The sequence below is a fragment of the Ruditapes philippinarum genome, unplaced genomic scaffold (assembly GCF_026571515.1).
Source record: "Ruditapes philippinarum isolate M1 unplaced genomic scaffold, ASM2657151v2 ctg1569_1_1_1_1, whole genome shotgun sequence".
Lineage (NCBI taxonomy): Eukaryota > Metazoa > Mollusca > Bivalvia > Venerida > Veneridae > Ruditapes > Ruditapes philippinarum.
The window spans coordinates 35744-60933 of NW_026853238.1; the positions used below are offsets into that span (position 1 = coordinate 35744).

Consider the following 25190-nt stretch of genomic DNA (forward strand, 5'->3'; position numbering starts at 1 on the left):
AGAAAGTGACTCCTATTGATTTTGGAGTCACTAGGTCAAAGGTCAATGTTACGGGGTTTTTAAATATTAGTATGGTTTCCGCTTATTATCTTGAAAGCTATTTATTACAAAGTCTTCATATTTCTAATATTGATTAGTCATAACTATTAGATAACCCCTATTGATTTTGGGTCACTAGTCCAAAGGTCTAGGTCACAGAGGCCTTGAATGTCTCAATATCTTGAAATCTATTTATCACAAATTCTTCATTATTTTTCTTTTTTCCATAACTGAACACTTCCATATACCCATTTAGTACATATTTCTATAACAAAATTATTAGTATGAGTCAAGGGCTAGAAATGGGGGCATATGTGTCGTTCGACATTTTTTGTTTTGGTTTGATTCATGCTTCCAACGGATCACTTTGTTTCCAGAATTTTTTTCAATGGCCTCCATATAATGATATATTGGCAGCATCAATTAAAATGCACTTATATCGAAGTAAGTGCATGTAGATTGAATTCATCGAAATTGATAATATTTGTCCTTTTTGGGGGTGCTTTTGGTGTTTTTTCTATCAGATTGTATTAATAATATAACTGTAGTAAATTCAATAATCATGACAATAATGAAAAAGGACGTCGTTTTAAAACGTCTGCAACATTTATAGGCAATGTCCACTTCAAGATGTTAAGATCTACTTCAGATATTCTACGAACAATTTAAGACTGTCTGCTCTAGTTAATATAAATGTCTAAAGGGACAAGGAAATTAACTATGACTACATACATGTAGTGTGTAAACTTGCAGCCAGAAACAACGCCGCCTGGCATTTCCCTTCAAAAGATTTATCTGCAGTTGTAAAAAATAAAATGCATGTATACTTCTATTATTACGTATATTAGACACCATGTTATAATTTGTTAAGATAAATGAGTGTGAAGGGAAATTTAATATGATCTCAAATGACACAACATTTTGTTAATATGTATCTAAAAATTTAAATTTTCTATGGGAAAATGTTAAATCAGATGTCTATTATTTCCTTAAATCACCTACATTAGGCGTTATTAATTTTGGCCTACCTATGTAAGCGTGCGTTAATTTTAATAAAATCCGCGTTCAAAAAACTTAACCTCTCGTGTTTTGTTTGTTTGATTGCTTGTTGTTTTGTTGTTTTTTTTAAACATTTATTCATTCATTTTTATAATCTTAGCGTTAACTTTTTGGCACTTTTCCAGGAGATATTACAGCATCTAGGAAATACCTACTTTCTCAGGATAATAATAATGTTATATTGTAAACGTTCTTCCACTGCTATTTGCACGCTATTATAAAACTAGGTGAAGGTAAAATTCGTTTGAGTAAACACATTGGAAACTTTAGTATAAAGGTGGAGTGTAGCTTTCTTTCTTAGCTACGCAGTACATAATTTGCAGCAAGTGAAATAAGACTTGAACGAAAGTTTTCAAGAAATGGATAAAATTAAACTTGTCAGTATCATGATTACAATTTTTGTTAATGGAATGAATTGTGACACTGACTGTGATTGTAAAACTATAAAGGAGCTTCAAGAATTTATGCAGAAAGAGATTTTTCAAAATAAGTTCGAGATTTCTAAAATGAATTCACGGCTGAGGAGATTAGAAAGTTCAAAGAGGCATTTGACAGGAGTAGATAACAAGGCATCAAGTCAAGGTAATTTATTATTGCCTTCATTATTGTAACATAAAAATATAGTCTATCATGATACAGTCCGTCGGTCTAATGAATAAAATGGCCGGAAAAGATATAATTAGAAAAAAACCTTGTAACGAGATCTCCTTCTTAAGTATTAAGTAGATGTTAATGACTTGTGGATATGTTTCTAACACAATTGCTCAAAATTCTTCCAGTCTGCCACACAACTTGGCGGCTGGAGCTAAGAATAGAAAAAGACTTGAACTTACATATCGGCCTTAACTTTTGGGAAGAATGGTGGATTTGATGAAACTATACTGGTCTGATCCTAAGATAGGCCTCGACATATGGTACCGGTCTGTTGAACAACATAACCGCCAGTGCTAAGAGCAAAAAGAAAAACGTAGATAAATCCACAACCACCCACAATTTTTTTATGAAACTCTACAGAAATGGTTATTGGGCAGTCTCTGAATAACATTGTTAAAATTGTTCCCGTTTGCAGAACAAGGTTACCATCAGGGCTTAAAATAGAAAAATCTTTTAACGAGATCTACTCCTTAATTATAAATTTTTGATAAATTTTAGTGAAAACTTTAAAAGAATGATCCCGTTATGATTTTCTAAAAAAAATGCTCAAATGGAAAAGACCAAAAATCGTTAAACCACATCTTCTTCCTGACATTGAATATTTTGATGAAACTTTATAGGTATGATCCTTGTATAATTTTCTATATTAATTGTTATTAAGGGTTCCGATGTCGCGTAATTATCACACGATTATAATATCACCACGCTTTATATATGTATACAGTGCTTTGGAAATTAGTATAAATCTTCAACATACAACAATTATTTCGGTGTAAGTAAATATACTGGCAATATTTATTTCTACAGAATATATAATCGCCAAATGTTGCATCTTTTGTGGGGCATTTTGCGGGGCGTTTTGCAAGGTTCTAAATGTGTTAAACTCATGAAAATATGTGCCTTTAAAATTTGCAAGGGGTGCTAAACTTTGTTTCTTGTCTATCGTTTTATTCCTAAATAGGTTAGAACTGATCTTAACATGTAGTTGAAAATGGCCAGTTTGTCCGAAAACTAAGCCAAATTACCCGAAAGTGTACTACAAATGCCAAACTTGCCATTCAAAACTAAACACATTCATTATTCATAATAAAGGTCTAAAATCATATTTTACTGTTCACATTTCAGTCATTTGTTGGACATAACATTCGCTATAAATGTGAATAACACGATTTAAAGCGGCTCGTAGATCGTTATTAAAGATGGCGGACAAATCCTGTTGGAATGTGATATAATCAGTTTTTTTACTGATTACGTACGCATGCGTCAATAAATTATATTAACTTTTATATCATAAAGCAACATGTTAATCATTTAAACTAAAAAGACATATACGTTTAAATAGAGAATACATAGTAAAAGTGTTTTATGGGGGATGGATGGGGGTTTTCCAACAGTTGATGAATAATTTACTTTGCATAACAGTTTTCTATTGGCGTCGAAAGAGTGACAGAATGAGACACATTTTTTTATGTTTTTTTGCTGTCGCAGTTGAAGGGGGTGTATGCAAAAAAACACAAAATAACAACAAAAAATAAAAGAAATGAAAATAAAGAGAAAAACAAAACGAAAAGACATATATTTGTCATTTAATCGCTCTTTCCCATTGTTGCCTCCTCAGCTGCGATAAAACAGGCACAACATAATTTTTATTTAGTTGTTAAATACCATACTGCTGCCTGATAAAAAAAGTAAAAAAAAAATATTTTTAACTTAATAGCTTTAAGATGACGTATAACTAACAAAACTATGGTGTCTTAATTCTGCCATTTCGTTTTTTCGATTTGTTGTGGTTGATTTTATAACCGTCAATGTTCAGTGAGGGAATACTTTCATTAATTTTTTGCACTGTGTTTTTGTTTTATGATCCTCTTTTTTCATGTCGCCCCTCAATTGGGACAAAGGAAATAAGGAAACTGAAGAAATCAGTCACCATACATTTAATGAAACAATTCTGCGAGATAAAAAAAATAAGAATTTCAAAACTAATTTGAAATTGAAAAACTATTCTTATGAACAGCATTAAGATCATTTTGAGTAGAATACCAGTTAAGTTATTGTACTGATAGATTTAAAATAAGATAACCTAAGGCAGTTGAAAAAAGGCTTAAAAATCAAGAAAAACCTGTCAGCAGATCCAGATGATACATAAATATGATATTACATTAAGGACTAAATGTCTTTTTAGTGAAGATTTTAAACCGTGATTTCCTTGGAAAACTGTTTAAATACCAAATACATACTGACAATTGTACATCATTACCCCTTTTTGCAATTTAACAAACCCCTCCTGTTGTGAAATCCTAGATCCACATAATTATGCAAACAATTTCTATAATTCAACAGTTATGTTCTAAATATACGGGGACATATGTTCTCACTGTCTCTCAAACAGTATATCTTACACGAGCAAATCAATTTTGTATAATTTTACGCAATATCATTATAAAATGTATAATGCATATAAGAAGTGAACTATTTAAGTATAATCTGAATACATATCTAATTATCAAAAGTCTCTTGTCCTATCAATAAGTAATTTTGTTAAGGGGTGATGAATATGTGCAGCCCAACCGGGACTTGAACATGGCACCATCAGAAGACTGTACCGCAGCTCTACCTTTTAAGCTTAAACTTCTACTCTTGTAAAAAGTTAATAGTTCTAAACAATATCAATTACTTCGATCGCTGCTATACAAAAATTGCCCTCGGATAATCTCAGGGCTATATTTACAGAGAGAAATGTTAAATAGATTCTGAGCTATATCGAGTTACAGCCCCGTGTTGGGCACAAAATGTAAAAGGGTGAAAGTACAGCCTGACAGGGACAGGAATCCTTAACCTTAGCGGTGTCTTTGCTTCACAACCCAACGTTAATAATTTTATGGCATACCAGTCAAATTTGCCTTGCGAGCCGTTCCCGTATAGAAGCAGTACCAGTAATTTCTGTCGAAATGCTTGATTTTTACTTGCATTTTTCAATAATTTGATATCAATCAAGCAGATGCATAAACAAGACAGAATCTAAATGTCAGTTCGGTACTACATATAAAAATTTTCATTTTTTAATCACTTTCACTTTCACGTTGTCAAAACACGACCTTGTTAACTTTGGGGGATTCCGTCCTTGCGCGCATGCGAAAAAATACTTACATGTGAGCCCTGTTATAGGGTTTCCCACTTATACCACCTGTATACAGATAAGAAATTGAAAAACTGAAACTGTTTTATTTAATTAAACGCTTATTTCTATATACATATTCAATGGCGTTGTACAAAAGGATAATAAAAGTATGTACATATAGATAAAAAAACACATATGCATGACAAATGAACTACAAAAAAATAAGTTAAAGATATCAGCCGTGTAAAATATAAAGTATTCAAAACTTTAAAAAAGAGAATAGTTATAAAAAATAATAATAATAAATAATTTAAAAGAAAATAAAAATTAATGGTTATTTCAGTAAACTTTTAAACACATTTCCACATCTCGATCAGTTTACAGCCCAATCACAATCTTAAAACAATGCGTAAAAATCTCTAAAATAGTAGGTTTTGACATTTTTCTTGAACATGTCCAAAGTCGAAGACTGTCTTATATACAGAGGCAATTTATTCCAGAGAGTTGGACAAACGGTACTAAAACTTCTGTCGTTAAATGTTTTCCTTTTGTTAAAGGGGACAGCAAAACAATAATCCATATTATCAACAGATCTGAGATTTGGTCTTTTTATGACAGGCTTGTGTAACAGTTCTGTTAGATAAACCGGAGCATTGCCCATAAAACAGTTATACATTGTACATAGTATTTTAAATTGATTCTAGCTTTAATTGGTAACCAATGCAGTTCAAACAAAGAGTCTTTGGAACTATCATATTTTCCGCGTTGCAAAACAAGTTTAGCGCACATATTCTGGATACGCTGTAATTTCTGTAACTCACTTTCTGAAATGCCAAACAATATTGCGTTGCAATAATCCAAATGTGAGATTACAAGCGACAATACTAGGCTTTTTGTGGCGTCCTGAGTCAGATATTTGCGAATGCTCTTTATTCTCAAATAATTTAACATGGCAGTTCTACACTTGGTCTTAACATGTGTTGAGAATCTTAGGCCCTCGTCTAAGTAGGCACCTAAGTATCTTATGACACTGACATTTTGAATTTTATCACCGGCGATATCAATTTCTTTATTTAAGCATTTACCAAGTTGGGCTTTACTACCAAACATAATGAATTCTGTCTTAGTGGTGTTCATTTTGAGTTTATTGGCATTCATCCAGTCATTGATGATTACAGCACTGTCTTCAAGTTGCTTTATAGCGTTAAGTTCATTGGTCACTGAAGTTGGTCGAAAGCGTTGACTAGCAATGTGGTCATCAGCAAAGCCGTACACAGATATGGTTGGTGGTATCACATCAAATAGGGTTCCCGCATATGTGAGATAGAGCCACGGACCAAGACAGCTCCCCTGAGGTACACTGCATTCCAGCAATCGTGGAGTCGATTCAGTAGAATTAACGCTGACGCGACAACTACGAGGTCGCAGGTACGAGTCCACTCATGCTAACACGGTACCATTGACACCGTACTGACTGTGTAACACGTCGAGTAGAATGTTGTGATCAACGGTGTCGAAAGCTGCACTTAGATCTATTGCAATTAGAGCTGTCACCTCTTGCTTCTCCATACCGTCTAGAAGATCATTGACACGTCTGAGTAAAGCAGTCTCACATGAATGATGTCGCCTGTAAGCTGATTGGTTTTTGGGTAACAAATTATGGGTATCGACATGGTTATTTAGTCTGAAGAGCGCAGCCTTTTCTATCAATTTTGAAAGAAACGATAAGTTACTGACAGGCCTGTAGTTTGACAATTGTAATTCTAAACCAGACTTCTTAAGAAGGGGTCTAACGATCGCCTGTTTCCAGTGTGTTGGAAATACGCCTTTAGACAGAGATAGATTGACCAGTTCGGTAATGGTTGGCAGAAGTTCATCAAGATGTGACTTGAATATATGTGTGGGTATTAAGTCCAGCTCACACGATTTGGTGTTTAGTTCACAAATAAGGCTCTTTACCTGTGTTTCTGTAAGATCCTCGAAATTTTCTAAAGGTTGAATTTGTTTGACATTTGGAATGAAGCTTGGACAATCCTGAAGTGATTTACGATTTTTAGCTATTTTGTCCATAAAAAAGTATGCAAACTTCTCAGCTAGCTCACCGTCATTTGTAGACTGTGGCATAGGATTTTCAGCTTTAGTACCAGTTAATTCCGAAATTATACCATAGAGTTTTTTTGAATCACCTTTGGCATTTAGAATTTTCTCACTTATTACTAGTTTTTTCTCAAAATCAATTTCTTTACAGTATCTATTCCGTGCTTCTTTAAATTTCTTGAACTGTTCTGGCTCTTTGTACTTTCTCCAAATTCTCTCTTTTTTCCGGACAATACGCTTAGATTCTAATATTGACTCATTGAACCAAGGTTTTTGAGTTCTGCATATCCTAGTTTGTTCCTTTGTTGGAGCATGTTTGTCGATAACAGATTGGATTTCTGATTCAAACAAGTTTACAAAAGTATTGACATCTTCACTATCAACTGAAATCTTCGTCAAATCATCAGAGAATTCAGAATGGGATATGCTTTTCCAGTTTCTAAATTGTACAGTTTTACAGGTAATGTTTTCTTTCTTCACATTAATGACTACGTGGACAGCACAGTGATCGGAGAGAAAAGGTCCTTGTTCACATTTAAGTACACATACACCATTAATCGATTCAGTGATAACCAAGTCTAAACAGTTTCCAGCAGTGTATGTACTAAAGTTGACATGTTGCTCTAAACCCATAGCATGAAGGCAATTTTGAAAGTTGTAGATGCACCACTACCATTGTCAAGGTGAAGGTTGAAGTCTCCCATTATCAACAAGATAGAGTATGTAGGTAAGATATCTTCTATGAAATTTGAAAAGTCAGTCACAAATTGCTCACATGTGGCTAGGAATGGAGGTCTGTATAAACCAACTACGTGTACTGTTATACTTTTGAAAATGAGTTTCCATATGCCAAACTCAAAACTTTGTTTGGTCCCATGTTCCATCTTTCTCATTTTAATTTCGGTTTTACAAGTCAAAGCAACACCGCCACCAATTTTGTTCTTACGGTTTGCAACACTGATTTTGTAACCGTGTTGATTGAGATCAGACGTTTCATACTGATGTTGTTTTTCGTCAGAATACCATGTTTCAGTCAACAAAGCAAAGTCATTTCTTTGTTCCCTCAAATACTGGCCAACAAAATTATCCTTGTTAACAACAGATCTACACTTAAGTGTAAAACATGACACTTTTTCACCAATCTGAACACGCGTGTTTTTTATTGAGGGGTATTTCAAATTGTGTAGGTTTGCACAAGAAGGCTTAGTCAGGATTTTAGCTTTACCACCACGTTTGCTCCTTTTGTGTGTTTTGGGTTGAGAGATGTTCAGCTTATGTATAACACCGTGTACACAATGGTCTAATTTTATTAAGTTGCCTATTACTCGAAACCGTTAATCCTATTTTCAATAGCTGGTCACGACAATACCTGTACTTTTGATTTATGGTTGGCTGGTTATTGATTTCAATCATGTGCGAAATATGTATATTTTGTAAATATCTGTAACTTTCACCCATCATAAACAATTTAAAAAGTGTTATTGTTGCTAGTTAAATACACATAAAAATCAACAAAACATTCATTTACAATGTGTCACAAAATTGCACTTTTCAGCACTTTCAATCCGCCATAAAATAACAAAAATCCAGGAGCACAGAAAAACAAGTCTGCCTTATACGGCGACAATACAAATACAAAAAGATAAGTAGGCAATGCGATGATAACCTGTTTAATTATAATACTTTTGACATATATTATTATATTAAATAATTTTATGGTTTTAATGAGTAAAATATCATGCATACACGCATGTCATTGCACGTGATTGCGTTTCGGTACAGGTACCAGGTAGTAGATACCAGATTTAAGTCTTCGCTTTATATCCTGAATTACCTTTGGCGTATGGTCTCTCAGCAATTATAAATGAATACTAGGTCTGATATAACAACATTGTATAATTTATCATGATGGGTTTTATTTTATGTACGGGAACTACTTCTCTTTATATAAAATAATGGATAATTTCGGTATCCGATATGAGGCCTCGTAACTGAGGTTATTCTATGTTTAGAATATAATGGAATTTCCACAATTTGTGTGCCGAACGGAATATCGATGTGTAATAAGAATTAATTTTAAGTAATTACGATTTTTGTACGCGAACTACTCGCATGTCAGTAGTATGGAATGGGTGTACAAATTATAGATAAAATACAGCATGAGGCAGCCAGAAACAAGCAACTTTGTCATTTTTTAATCACTATTTACAAAAAACCAACTTATCTATCTACATACACTCCAAATGGTTCTTAACAGGTGAAAAAGTCTCTGTTTTACACTGTAGACTAAGAAATGCATGCAACAACTTAAATTTTCCACTTATTCTACAATCATTCGTCACATAATGCAAGTTGTTCTTGAATATATGAGGTAGATGTTAACCATTTTTACATGTCCGAATTATCGAAATGAAAGAATTAATCTTTGAACGAATTAAGGCCGTTTCTTTCAATAAATGTCACTTTAAGTTTGCAACAAAGTGTTGTCTTTAGAAAATAATAATAAAATATTTTTCTGACTGTTCGGAATTTCAAAATAACCAAACGCTTTTAATCGCAATAAATATGAATGCAATTTTCATTCATTTTTTGCAAAACAAGTCAAGATTAATTTTCTCTTTTCAATTCTTACTGTCTCATTTTCTCATTTTTTTAGTGTCCGTATTCTGTCTGTTTTTTTTTTTTTTTTTTTTTTTTTTTTTTTTTTGGGGGGGGGGGCTGTGAGTGTGTGTTGTTTTTTTTGGATGTTGTTGTTTTCGGCAATTGTACATGTTTCCTAAGTCATTTATGTTATATAGAAATCAGTAAAACAAGTATAATCAATCAATTTTTAATTGTATTTTCTTTCCTAGAATCATCTTTTTAAAGCCAAGTACTAATCCCTCAGATTACTGTACCGCAGATCTACCAAAGGGGTTTATTATCATGCCGCTTACACATCTCCTCCCCTAGATAGTTACAGATCTAAACCATATTAATTACTTCAATCCCCTGCCATATCAAAATTTACCCTTGACCCTCAGAATACCATACCACAGGTCTACCGACTGAACATTTCAGACGATTACACATCTACTCCCCTAAAAGTGAACAGTTCTTAACCATGACATAATATATCCTCGCTATATCAAAATTTGTTCTCGAATTGCTCAGGGTTCACAGCCACGTAATGGGCGCAAAATAGAAAAGGTAAAAAAAGTGTGCAATTTGATCGGAGCACGAATCCGGGACCCTCAGAACACCATTCCGCGGCTCTACCGACTGAGCTATCCAGCTGTTTACACATCTACTCCCCTAAACATTAAACAGTTCTAAACCATTAAAAAATCCTTCCAATTAAATACAAAAACGTTTTATCCTTTAAGAATAGTTCTGTAATCTTTATCAATAAAATAAACGTTCAAATTAAGTAAATGGAAATCTTACCCAAGGGAGAATATCTGTTGTTGGGTTGTAGCATCCAAGGATCATGGGACTAGTTGGATCCCACTTCCACCACATGTCAACAATCATACAGATGGGAACAAAGTCCCATATGTTCTGGATTAATAGAACCAGGTAGGGTATGTAAGTCTCGTCGAGTGACTTGCGAGATTTCACGATATTTTTCACTTCCGGGTACAAACAAATATCAACAACATTGCTTCTCTATATTGGATCATACTTGTATGCCGGTGGGAAAGTAAAACTTACACGGAAAAGCAAAGGATATGTGGAAATTGGCAGAGTTTTTTGTTTTGTAACGAAATGCAAATAGTTTCATCTTGTGAACAAGTATCAATGAAAGACAACTTCGTATAATCTTCAGGTGGGTGTGTCATTTCGAATTCAGTTTATCGCAATAAATGTTCTAATATTTTCATGTCCATGTAAATCTAATAAATTTTTTATTTGATACATCATCATTCGCATCTGACTTCAGACTGGTGAATTTGATTTTATCAATTTCATATAGCGCTATCGATTATCTCTCAGAAGTATATAATGTTTAGAAATTTCGGACAGCGCATGTTTCGGATAAAACATTTCAATATGATTATCAGTGTGTTTTAGTTGAATATATTTTCTTCTAACTGAAAATATTATTTATTATTATCTTTATATAGCACAAACAGTCAAGCTGTATATTACCAATTTAAATTTTCATAATTTGTAATTTAATGAAATATTTTGCTTGTGTAGATATTTAGACTGAGGAAAGTGGTGAAATGAAAGACGTCAACTGGTATCCGATGTAAATACACATGCATGCTCTGCTGTAAAATTGTTTTGGTAAGAAATATATTCTTAAAGCTACTTTAACTACATTAATGAAAAATAAATATTCTTGTATAACATAATGTTCTCGTTTTTGTAAATAATTACAGTGTAGCTAAATAAACAAACAGTATGGCATATGTAGTTAATTCATGTTAAATACTGTTTAAAGTATTTTTCTCGAGTAAGTGGGTCATATATTTTAGTTAAATCATGTTCAGTAAATGGTTAAAATCACTTAGTCACTATCACATTTTTTTTAATATCAGTTGTCAAAGCAAATCTACAAAAACTAGGACACCAAGAAGTGTTTCTTCCTTTTCAACATTATTTTCTATTCAAAACAATATGAAAATGATTAAAATTTATAGCTGACCAATTATTATTGCTTTCAACTCATGATAAATTTTCTTTATATGCAGGTATGTGATTTCATGGTTGGATCCTGAGTACTTGTCAGTGGTTCTTGATTTATTTTGGAGTGTTCACCATCAGATTAGAAACCAAATAGTGATACCAACAGACATAGTTGAAAGGAAATGTCCATACACAGTCTTGAAGTACACAGTGGTAGAGACATGGCAGTCCATTGCAGATTTTGACTGAATTAAAGCTTCTTAAAGCTCCATGTCTTGTGTAAACTGTCTGACTGAATGTTTTTATTCTAATAAAAGCTAAGGTTGAAGACACTTCAAAGATATATGTCAGTGTAAAAATGTTAAACAAATTCAATATCTGTCTTTGTTAGAAATAAATAGCCTGTCTTTGTTAGAAATAAATAACCTGTCATTTGTAACTTTGTATTAACTTAATTATTCAAAGATAATTTATCTTCTGCATATGGCTGTCCAAAACAGTTTCAACCAGGCATCATGTGGTTTCAAAACAGTTAAGATAAAATTGTTTTAAATAGACTTGTAAGGTGACAAGAATGGTAAAAAGATAAATGATCTGCATTAAAATGTTTCTATCTTGATCGAGTTTCATTTTATACTATCACCATGATCACTGCAATTGTAAAAGTAATGTAATCTATAACCATCATTTAAATATCATAAAAATCATCTCAAAGAAAAACTTGTTTCTGAGGCAAGATGTGTAAATTTCCTTCCAGTAATAGCCTTTCACTGCTCTTAGAAAAGCCATGATTTGCATTGTACATGGCATGTAGTAATACCAGAGTAAACGATATTAATGAAATTCATCTGTGTTGAGTTTTCTGTAGCAAAACACTAGCTTGCTAGCGATTGAAAGCCCAAATCTGTCTCTTAATCACAAAATTGGAGAAGACTTGCAATTCTGCATTCCTTGAAAGATTTTTGAATCAGAGGGGCTGTTATTTCATACCATATACTTCTTTGGGTTTTAAATTACCTGTTTTATAATGTATTGAACCTGTTGACATTTGACCAAAAGTGAATTATCTATACAAAACATGCAAAACTTAGGGTTTGCACTTGATACAAAACAATTACATCACTGATACATTAATATACCCATTGGGACTGTTTCAAAATGTTCAATGTTTCATAAAGAAACCACACAATGCTTTTAACTTTTGTCCATGTACATATGTGTAAATGTAGTCATTGAAGAGCTGTCAAGAACTTTTCATCAATATTATTTAGATAGTGTCTGTTTCGATTTCAGAACAGACAAAATTCAAATGACATGCATAGTATTTAATATAGTCAATGCTTGCATATTCAAGCAATCTAGCCATTGCTGTTAGAGAATTAAAGTACACAGTGACACTTATTTTGCAGATGAGCCCTTATGATCAAGCACTGCTATAAATATATGCCAAATAGTAGAAACAAAAAAATGTTCATAAGTTTGATAAACTTTTATTTTTACACAATTTATAGTGCACTGCTTAGCATATATATCACACTGATATTCCAGTGGAAGAAAAACTTCAGGAAAGCACTTGAAATTATTATAATGTAACTTTACACTGTGAATGTCTACTGATACAAGAATATTTCCTTTTACAAATGTAAAGACTTTGAAAATTAACATGAACAAATTATCATAGAGTTATAAATCATATTCTAATTGAAAAATGGTCAGCTTGATATCAAAGCTTTGAATGCAAATTTGTGAGCTTATTTATGATTTCCTCACAATATTAGTAGTAGATGATATATAATATTTTTGCTATTTCTTTTTCATCTTTACCTTATAGTCATTTCATGTCCATAATGACATATGACTATACTGTGATTTCATGAAAATCCTTATCTCTGGTGTGTTTTCTACTTTGGTATATATAGAGTATCTAGTTTTAATACTTAAAACAGCAATGAAATGTGGATATTTTACTCTGTTTCTATCATTGTGACATTATTGTAACAAGATTATGGAATCATAGTGTCAAACACCATAAAATCATACTCTTTTACATTAAGATTTTTGTGCTGGATGTCATTCATCTTCTTCAGGAAAGTACATTTGACTATTCTCAGTGGCTTATATTAAACTAATATTTCACTGTAACTGTGTGCTCTCTGATATCATTCTCAAATTAAGGAACTGGAAGGTGGTTGTTGCAATAAAGGTCTTCATGGACAAATTCTCCTTCATCTTTTTCCTTTTTATCTGCAGAATGAAAAATCAATAAATATGTTGTTACAAGTGTAAGACCTGAATATATTTCACTGAGTAAAACACTAGAAATGATATATACATTAGTCTTAATAAGCTGGCCATGATTGACAGAAAATTTCATATTTGAAGTAAATAAACATGAAAGATAAACAACAACACATAATTTATAACAGTCAAATATATTGATCTTCTTGAATGTGAAACATGACTGTTTTTAATGTTTTATTTACTTATCAATTATCATGCAGTGTATTCCAAAAATTATTAAAATATTTTGATAATTGTTTATCTTTCCGATCTCAACTAAGAATTAATCAATTATTTTACATGTATTTACCTTTGATGTATAGATATTTCAGGATCATAGGCAGTGCAAACAGTTGGTTAATGGTCCATAGTGAACAACTGTATATTCTATACTTGTCATATACCTCCCTGTCTACACATCTGAAATGGTTTATTCAAATATTATATTTTTTAATTCAATCATAATTTGCTAGGTACCATATTAACATGTATATATAATTGAAAAAGGAAAAGAATAAAAAAATAAGTGTAAGTGCCTTGATACTATATTCTCCATAGTTAGAAATGGAACAATACTATTAAACTTTGCATAAATCTATTATCTATCCATCTAATTATTTAATTATCAAAACACTTTCTTGGGACCTGGGTGTTATTATACTAATGTAAGTAATTGAAATCTTGAGAAAAAGGAAGGGAAAAAATATCCGAATTACTGTGCAATGTCCGAATTTTGTATAACTTTAATATACACTAGAATTAAAGTGTTTCTCTATTGTTTATTTCAATAAGTTAAAATGGTTTGAATAAATTTCTCACATCAGTAGTTTTAAAACAATACTACAAGCTAAACAACTAGAATTCACTACCTTGACAAAACATCCGAAACGTGCTTTCCATTCCTTCAAATCTGAAGAGGACCGAAACAAATTTAACTTCTATATCTCTCGAGTTCTTCGGGTTACCTATATGCGTAACGGTAAATAAGTCTGCCGATGTACCCGGAAGAGGTAAATCGAAAGTGAAAGTAAACGAGACTTACGGGCCCTATTAGGCAAACTATGCAACTAATGTACATCAAAGTTTTCATTCATGATATATCTCTCTTACACTTTATCTAGATCCTTTTCTCTTAACATATTGACCCTTTACTCTTATAATGAAAATGATGATATAAGTGTGAAAAATAATGTGTTTTATTCTATTATCCTATTGCAAAATATTTTGCAAGGAAGTGGTGACTGTTCTAAATTAAATATTCTCAGATTTTTATCCAATCAAATTCATTAAAATAGATAATGACTAAATAAATGAAAAAACATTCTTACACTTAAATTTAAAAAATGAACAGTTTTCTCTTAACATAATTTTTGTTGAAGTTTTGAAATTACCATGTTATGTTTAAACAAAAGGGCCAAGATGACTCTAGATCGCTCACCTCAACCATCAAACTTATCCAAGCAATTACTTAGACAAGCATCCTGACCAAGTTTGATGGCAATTGAATAACAAATTTTACTTATAGAGTATAAACAATTTTTTTCTCCATATTTGGGCAGTATAATCTAGTTTTTGACATTAAGGTGACCCATATTCGAACTTCACTTAGAAATTGTCAAAATTAACTTGCAGACCAATTTCCTGAATATTTGGATAACAACAGAAGCTTGTAAAGAGTAATATCTTTCTATATTTAGCTCATGTGACCTTGTTTTTCATTGAAGACAATCCATACTCAAACTACTGCATGAAATTAAGTAGAGAACCATTCTGACCAAGTTTGATAACAATTGAGTAAAAAATGTGACCATTAGAGTGGTAACAAGTTTTTTTTTTCATATTTCGCTGGTGTTTACCGTATTTAAAATTGACCTAGAAATTAATAAAACAAAAATTAGTAACACAGTAACCAAAGTATTATTACTTCCCTAGGGAAGTATTATATAAAGCATACAATCGTGCTACTTCAAAAGATTGAACTTTGTCTGTGACAAAACTCTGACACTACAATAGGTACACACTCCTTTGTCCAAAACCTATGGTTCAACATGTTCTTGTGCTTTATGTTTTGTTTAGAGTGTTTTGGCGGAATCTGATTAATGTAAGACCTATGTATATTTACATTTGGCTTATATAGTTTATCATGGATTGTGTTCTACATGTTAGTTCTTACATTAATCCATTATAAATTAATATTGAGTTTAGTTTTTTTAAGGTGTCATATATATCAATAAATATTTTGGTACATTATTTGCTGGAGTTTGTTTCTTGTTTTGAGACAATTGTAACACATTTGAGTAAAAGGTTCACTGACAGATTAGTTTATCAAGAACACCTGGCATGATAAAATGCTGCAATCAGGTAAATGTTCAACTGTAACCTGCTACAAAAAAATCTTACCCCACAATCTATATTTAAATATATTTCAAAACAACCGGATCACGTTCGAAACTGGGTTATTGTCAAATCCAGAAAAGTCCATATGAAAACAAGAAATGTCCATTTTGTACACACAATTACATTAGCAATGTTTTTAACATTATTATTCCGCTGTCCATTTAAGGTCATATTTCATCTTTAAAATCACGTGCATAATAAAAAAGATATTTATTTCAACAATTTTGCAATCCTTTTTTATTGACGGATGTCTTTTCTATCTGACATGAAAAAATGTCGAAACCTTCTACCTCTGGATGGAGTTAGGGGTCAACGAGACCAAGGTCATCAGTGCTAATATAATGTTAACACTTTTCCTCATACAACCTTCATTTACTGGCAAATGTTTTTTATATTTGGTGAAAAGATTAATTGGGTGGTATTCTTCCTTTGGATGGAGTAAGAGTCATTACGTCAATGTCACGGTTACCAAAAATATTTTTCTACACATTTATTGATAAAGCCTTTATTAAATGAGTATTGTGTTATTAAATTTGCATTGGTTGGATAAGAGTTGAAAGTTACAAGGTCAGGTTCACCTGTGCTAACCTCATTTAAAAAATCTCTTTCGTGTTTGGAAAGAACAGACTCCAGGTTGTCCTTAAATTTTGGTGAAGTTTTGGGTCACTTGTTTGAAAGTTTATGTCATGCATTTTAAAGTCTGATTAAGTTTTATTGGTAAGCTGACAAGATGTTTAACTCATTGACAAAAAGTACAATAACAAAAGGTCATGTCTCTGCTTAATTTTATAACTATGTTTGCAATTTATTTTTCAGCAAATTTCCGTCTGTTACCATCTGTAAGTATCTGAGTCGGGGCATTTGTGTTTAACAAACACGTGCTTGTTTTATTTTCTGATTAAATATTTCTAATTCAATTTTTTTGGACTCGGATAGGAAAAAATTACATTTAAGAATGATCTAAGAAGAATTTTAAGTATAATTCCTTAAACAGAAATGAATACGAGTATTTTAATACAGAAAAACTAGATCTGTTTGAAAATGATTAACTAACAGAGTTAATGTATGCTAAAACATTGTGAAGTGACAGAAATACCATTGGATTGCAAAACCGAAGTTAAACATTTTTGAAGCTTTACAAAAACGTTTCTTTGTCTCTTATACGAAATACTAAATTACTATAAAATTACTTATAATCAAACTACAATAAAGCAAAGGATAGTTGACCGTTATAGCCAAAAACTGTAACAGGACAGCAAAATTAAAGTGTTCGAGAAATAAAATAATAGCATTTCCAAGTTTGAAGCATGGGTAAATAACTTATTGTTATCCTTCCTGAGCATTTATGAAAGTTGGCTGTTAATAATTCCATCAAATGACAGCTCTACTGAAACAATGAGGACAGTTTACACAATTTGGCAGAAATATATCATGATAAAAATTTACAAAGTTTGTTCAAATGTTGCTATAAATAGATTTTCACGGTGCACTTTTTAAAACATCTTTGAGCTCATATATATATATATATATCAAAAATATCATTTAGAGGGATTGCTAAAACAATGGCATGCCACGAATACGAAAGATATGTTATCGAAGCTAGTCACTCTTTATACAGATAAAACATATGCTATTTCATTTTACAGAACCTGACGGGCAATCAACACCTGGTGATCAAGATAGATACAATCAAGATTTAGTTAGAATTTATTCGTTAGAAGATAAAGTAACAAGTATTGCATCCCTCTTGAAAATAAACGATGTGATTAGTACAAACGTTACTCAAGCCACTGAAAGATCTGGAGTTTTAGACCAGATTGAAACAAAACTTTCGATACTTTCTCTTCAAGTTCAAGATTTAAAGAAAAGTGATGCCGACAAACATTTGTTAGGGACGATTGTGAAGAAAACATTATCAACAGAAAAGCGGAACCAGAAAAAAGTTTGTGACGCTGTTGAAAAAATCAGTTGAAAACGTCAACAATTCTATTAGTGAAATCAGGACAGAAACAGAAAGCATAATGGAAAAATATAATGAAACGTTTATCAAAAGATGTGACAAGACTATTGAGGCGATGAAGGAAGTTACGATTAATATTAACCAAACAATTAATGAAGAAATTAACATCATAACCGAGTCTTTACATGATCTAAAGGAGGAATTGTCTGATGCAAATAGAAAAGGTAATTTTTGAATCGAAGCTTCCCGATTTATCAAACACATACTGGGTTGTTCGTTCCAAAGTATTTTAGGCCCTTTTGATCATTAGGGTAACATATTAAATCAGATAAAAAAGAGGTATTTTGATGTTTCGAAATTTTCCCGCAACATATATCCAGTTTTTTTTGTGTGTTGTGTAACAAAATCTCATGTGATATAGCAATTGCTTAACACATTTTTACAGGAATAAATATAATGTTATCTACGGTAACATAAGCCTTGTTTTAAAATACCCTCCCTATAGTTATCCGCAGATATGTTTGTAATATTGAATCGTTTTTATTTTAGATTAAATATAATAATAGTTATACACAACATATTAGACTAAATATCACAGTGGAAAAGCATACTTATGTAATTATAATGTTGCGACCTGAAATCACTAAAAGTTAGAAAAAGAGGTATATAGTATATTCGAGTGTAAGTATTATAGTTCTGTATATAAGATGATTGTTTATCGAGTGTTATTTAACGTTTAAGTCGGTGCATCTTTCTATATTCAGAAGTAACATGACACATTTGATGTACCTTGTGACGTTCCCCTTTTTTTACAAAAACAAATGATTGTGAATATTTCATGTTTTAATGTTTAACCCTGCAATACAATCTACTTTCTAATTCAAGTTATCCCTCTTTCGTCTTAATATATATGTGTAAAAAAGAGTGTACAATATTTGCATATTTTTTCACATATAAGGTCTTGATTTTAAACATTTTGCTCCTGACCGACGTATTTTCGAATCCCGCAAGGGATTTTGGAATCTTTTACGTTTAGCAGCTATTAGTCAGTGGTCTAAGTCAGGTAGTGCGTGCCTAAAATAATGCATTGAGGGGCACCCGCAGTCTTTCTCAAACAGTAAAACTAAAAAGTCGCCATATGACCGCTACGGTGTTGGTACGACATAGACCTGCACCCCCCCCCCCCCCCCAAACAAAAAAGAATATATACATTACACAGATTATCCATGTTTAACCTCATGAAAGTTAGATTGAATAAGAAATGTTTCAATTCGGCCGGGTATGAATAAATATGTTTTTTCAAGAGTATAAACTTAATTTGGTTAATCTACATTTCTTCATTTGCTGTCCGTATAAGGAAACTATGATTTTTACATGCCTGAGCGATGTCATTTGACAGAAAACTTTTATCTTTTTATAATGAAACTAACTTGTGTCAATGCAGTAAGATATCTACATGATGTCCAGAGTATCTCTTTAAAAAAACGGAAACAACGGCACATGCTCAAGTGATTGTATCCGTTTATGTATATGTTCTGCCTTGTATACATACTTGTGCAGAATTAACAACAAGAAAGTTTTAAAAGATAATTTGTAAAATGAAATTATTACTGTTTTCTTTTCTTTTTCATTATAGTTATTTTTGGTATAATGTCATGTGATTATATTTAGAAAAAAAATACTTCCGACAAACTCCTTTTACGTTCAATGCCCCCAAATGACACAAGGTTCGTTACAAATTTGTTTATAATACGAGAGGTGTTCAAATATGAATGCAATCAGGATAATATCTAACATATAACCACATTTTGCGCGAACTATGAATAAGTGTCGCATAGATGGTTGTGTAAGCTCTTAATTGATAAAAACAAGTGTACATCAGTTCAGTCAAGCTTTGACAATAATAGCTCGATTAACTCATGTATATTTAAGCTAAAATGGTTGGAAAATGTCTCCTTTCACTGACCAAATACGTCCTACATCAAGAATCGCTGATACAAATTTAATGAAATATGTCGTGTTTATGGGAACAATGAACTTTCTTTCATCTGTCACACGGTGGTGTAAGAAATTTAAAGGTGGGCAGGTGTGCATTCAGTAAAAGTTGCACCTCATACACACCGTCCGAAAACTGCAACTTCGCCAAAAATGGTTAAAACGTAAAGGTTTTGGTTGCTACTGATGCCAGATATACAACTAGGTTCATAGCTAAATGAATTGGTATCTCTGTAGGAGCCGGTCATTTAACTTTCAGACGTGATTTAGAAATGAAAAGAATAAGTGCCTGATGGATTAACCTATCTCTTTACAAAAGAGCCAAAACTTGCTCGTGTAAGAATCTCCAATTAATTGTTGAAACAGTTTCCGTGAATCAAACTATCTATATTTCGAAAATATCATTACTGGCAATGAGGCAGACGAGGGTTCACTTTTATGAACCCAAGCGAAAGATACATAACAAGATATTGGCAACCAAAGGAAGTCAAATACCTTGCATATCAATACGCACCATAAGCGTCAAAAAGTTCATGTATCTGATTTTCATTTTAAATCAAGCTTCAAGTAAATAGCCGAACCAAAGGGTAAATCTGTCAATGCCATGTTTTACAAAAGCAAGGTTCTTAATAAATTAAAGAAATATTTCAAAAACCGTCGACAAGCAACTAGTCTTCGTTGTGTCAGGTTGTTGCATGACAATGCTTCGTCACACAAAACGGTCATTGTACGATAATATCTGAAACAGAAAAAGGTTGTCGAGCTACCGCATCCTCCTTATTCGCCACATCTTTCCCCTAGTGACTTTTTCATGATTCCGAGGGTCAAAGAACACCTTCCTGGACGCAATAAAATCTCAGTTCGGCTATTTTGCAGTGTCTGAACAGTATACCTCGAAATGTTAATGAAAACGAATTAAGAAGTTGGATTAAAAGACTAAAACATTGTATATCACATGATGGTGAATATATAGAAGGATTGAAATAATCTATTTGGCATTGTTTTTTTAGCACTTCGGAAATTTGACCCAGTTGCATTCATATTTGAACACCTCTCAGATACACTTAAAAGTCTATATGATATAACAATTTCTTTAAGATATAATATAGTGTCTTCCCTGTTAGATGGTGACTGGTCAAGTTGGGAAAACTGGGGTCCATGTAGTGCCAGTTGTGGAGGTGGAATTCAAAGTCGGCATAGAACATGTTCTAACCCAAGACCATCTTTATTAGGAAGATATTGTGACAGAAGTCCGGACGAAACAAGAACTTGTAACAAACGACGCCGGTGTGCATGTATATGATTTATATACTTCACTACGCATTTAATGAAATTATTTCACACATACAAATTTATCATTAGGAGGAAATATCTACCGAATCCCTCACGCACATTTTAATCACTCATACGAATGCATCCGATATTCATGAAAACTACGTTTGTGTTTTTATCTCTATGAAAGCCGAAACAGTTTCTTTTCAGCTCAACTTTCATAATAATTCAAACGTTGCGCTTAATGGTGTACGAATATTTTGCAGGATGTTGTGCCAGCTTCACATCTCATCTTGATATATCTTTTAACTGTCGTGCTGGCTAAGTTTTTTACTACCACAAGGTTTAAGCTCAACATAATTCAGAACTATAATGATGGGCGAAATGTATAATGTTTATGTTCGTGTAAAATTCACACAATTCATTTAAATGTATTGTTTGTAAATGCTTATCATGCAGAAAATGCATTTTCATTTCAGTGGGATATTATGGAACTAGATTCATATTTGGTTATATGAAAAATTTTGAATCGAATAGTTCTCCTACATTCTATGTCATCTGTGCACAAGGTGAGGCCATCGTCAGAATTTCCATTCCGGATCTTTCCATTGATGAAGAAGTTTCAACTGTTGGCGGAGTACTTAAAAAACAGTATACAAACAGGCTTTTTTCTTCTTCTTCTGGAAATATTTCATCAAAGGCCGTTCTTGTAACAACAAATACTCCGGTCGTCATTTTTAGCGGAAATTTTGGAGAAGCAGGAGCTTCTTCTGACGGCAGTTTCATATTACCGGAGTCTTCTCTCGGAAGTACTTATCTGATTTCTGGCCATCCATCAACGGCTTTTGGTTTAGACGAATTTCTTGTTGTTGGAACTTCAGATACTCAAGTCACTTTCACATCAATTTCAGGCTTTTCAGAAACGTTTGCTTTGAAAAGAATGCAGACATATTATAAAATGGCCTCTGATATGTCAGGTACAATGATAAGCGCCAGTGCACCGTTGTTTTTGCTGTCTGGACATTCATGTGCGAACATTCCCGACATTTCTGTAAAGTACTGTGACTACATTGAAGCCGCCATGCCACCAATAAATGCGCTAGGTTCTATCCATATTATAAGCTTTATGAAGCCTCGTCCTGATTTCACAGTCAGCATTGTTGCACCTTTCAATCAAACGTCAGTAACTATAACAGATAAAGTTGGAAACCAAATCGAGATTTTGTCTTTAAATGAAAGAAATACCGCGTTCAGAACGTATACAGGCTCTTCAACTATTTCTGTCCTTACAGATTTGCCGGTTCTGGTGACCTTATATGGCCATGGTGGGTCCAAATTAGGGTTTGGAGATCCCTCGATGATGATTGTTCCGGACATCACTTTCTTCGGCCACGTGTATGATTTTTTCGTGCCTACAGATTTTGAAAGTTCTTTGCAAGTTATTATATCTGACACATATCCAGTGTCAGGATTGCTGCTGAATGGCAAACCAATATCACCAACAGAGACTATAGTTACAACAGTTCCAAAACACGGCACGTTCACAGTGGTATATGCCGATGTTGTATCGGGTAAATATCGAGTAACTCACTCTCTGGCAAACGCAGTCTCGTTTGGAGCATGGTTGTACGGTCGGACATATAAACAAGAATATGCTACAAATCTTGGAATTAATGTTTGATTTAAGGATGAGGGAACATTATAACACGATTACCGCTATTGTTTAAAATTTTCGCTTTCTTATCATGATGGAATTTCTTTTTTACCGTTTTGTTGCAATGCAGGAAAAGATAACATATTAACCATATATACATGCGATTGTGAGAGGATACAAAATATGTCCATATATATTTTTATACTCACAGAAGACATATCATATTCAAATTGTCCCTTTCATAACTAGCATCTTACTTTCGAAATAACTTTTTTTCATGCGAAATAAAACGTTTCTCATCGCAATAAATTTCAGAATTTCTTACTAAAGGTGTTTGCAAATTGGTAACACTTGGACGTCATGCTTATGAAGGCATCTTCCATATTGTATATTTATAAATACTAATAAAAAGTTCCAGTTGTTTCATATATAACGGCATTGTTTTAATAAATATTTCAATTTTCACTTACAGTACTTCAAATTCTTTTCATAAGTCATGTTCATAATAATATTCTGATAAATATAAAATGTATTTCCACTAAACCAGCAGGGGTAGAGTGCTCGTCTATCAAAAGGTAGACCTGTATTCAATCCCTGTCCTTTACTTTGATAACTGTCCTAATTGTCGAGAATGCTGTCATCGGAGAGCTCTGATTTGCTTATTTCCAAATGTATGCCCCTTTTTATATTCAATGAAATACATAGTTTACTTTTTGCTTGTAAACTGGTATCTCCCTAACTACTGAAGGGAATAGAATGAAACTTAACATACATTTTCACTGTGATTTTTTTAATAAGAATGGCACAGGTCCAATAATTCTGATTTACTTATTCACATATTTATGCCCCTTTTTATACTCAATGAAACATCCTTGTCACAACTCTATCGAATAGTCGAGCATTGCTGTCCTCCGACAGCTCTTGTTCATTTCATTAGGCAATAAACTCATGATGGTGTTACATGCATGGCATAATTTATCATGGCAAACAATAACAGTCACTTAAACGTTTGGAGAATTTCGGACAAAACATTTATTGCTTACATTTGAATATATGTATGACATGTCTAAAAATGATCTCCCTAAAGAAATGCTTACGTGCGCTATGCGCAGATTCTGTTGATATCTTCTTTTTCTTTTCTTTTTTATAATTTTACCATTATTTAAGGCAGTAGTAATGGTCTCGATAATTACCTTTCGCAAAATTCAAGATCAATAATTAATGTACATGTATCATAAATACTATAGGAACTGAACACAAAGTACTTCCGATTGTTTAACAAAACTTTAATGTTATGATAAAAAATCAACATGACCAATGCGCTATATGTGTTTAGCGGTATGATGATGTATCAAATAAAACCATTTATAACCTAATTGTACAGAGTAAACAACAACAAGAATCTGATTTTATAGACTTGTTGTTGGTCAGAAAAACAAAGCGTTGAATGAACACATTTTAACCTTTTACCACATAACATATTGTGAAAAATGGCCTTTTTCATTGAAAAGCCTCCTGTTACAAGTTTAAACTGCTGTAAAACTATGAAAAAAGCTTCAATATTGATGAATCATTATTTTGCAATGTTTTTCAAAGTGCTGCAACTTCTTAATGCATTGAGATAGATAAAAAGGCTTTTCAGCGTTGGTTACACGTTGCTTTAGGATCAACTTGAGGTCATTTTCAGCCTTTCACATGTCCAAAATTTTCTTGGCGATGAGGGGGACTGCCGCCACCTTCAAAACCCCCAAACAGAAGGGGGCACATCCCCCTTCTGGCAACCCCCTAATGTATCATTTTGATGGGGGCCGCGCAGAAAAAGTAATCACCTTTTAAATAACATTTCTCAAACGAGAAACTGTGTTTGGGGCCTAAATAGGACATTTTTCATTGTTTGAAGCCTCAAAAAGGGGGAGGGGACAAAAGCTTTCAAAACACACCTATTTGAGGGAAAAGGCTAACAATAAACAGACCTCTAAGTCAAAGGTCAAGGTCACACTAGGAGGTCATTAAAACGCTTATCCAGAGCAAAAGTTCTACATGTATAG

At 32.7% G+C, this 25190-nt stretch overlaps 1 protein-coding gene across 2 annotated transcripts; it reads left to right on the plus strand.

Moving 5' to 3' along the window:
* The first annotated feature begins 1301 nt into the window (after positions 1-1301).
* LOC132736204 (IgGFc-binding protein-like) lies at positions 1302-24859 on the plus strand. 2 transcript variants are annotated; one of them, XM_060723301.1, is made up of 4 exons: positions 1302-1680; positions 17908-18445; positions 21326-21511; positions 21968-24859. In XM_060723301.1, exons 2-4 carry the CDS (start codon positions 18283-18285, stop codon positions 23167-23169), a joined length of 1551 nt encoding a protein of 516 aa, XP_060579284.1. In that variant the 5' UTR covers positions 1302-1680; positions 17908-18282; the 3' UTR covers positions 23170-24859. The 2 variants fall into 2 exon arrangements, with proteins under 2 accessions (XP_060579284.1, XP_060579285.1); XM_060723302.1 differs by having other exon boundaries at positions 1304-1680; positions 21341-21511; positions 21968-24856.
* Positions 24860-25190: the final 331 nt, after the last annotated feature.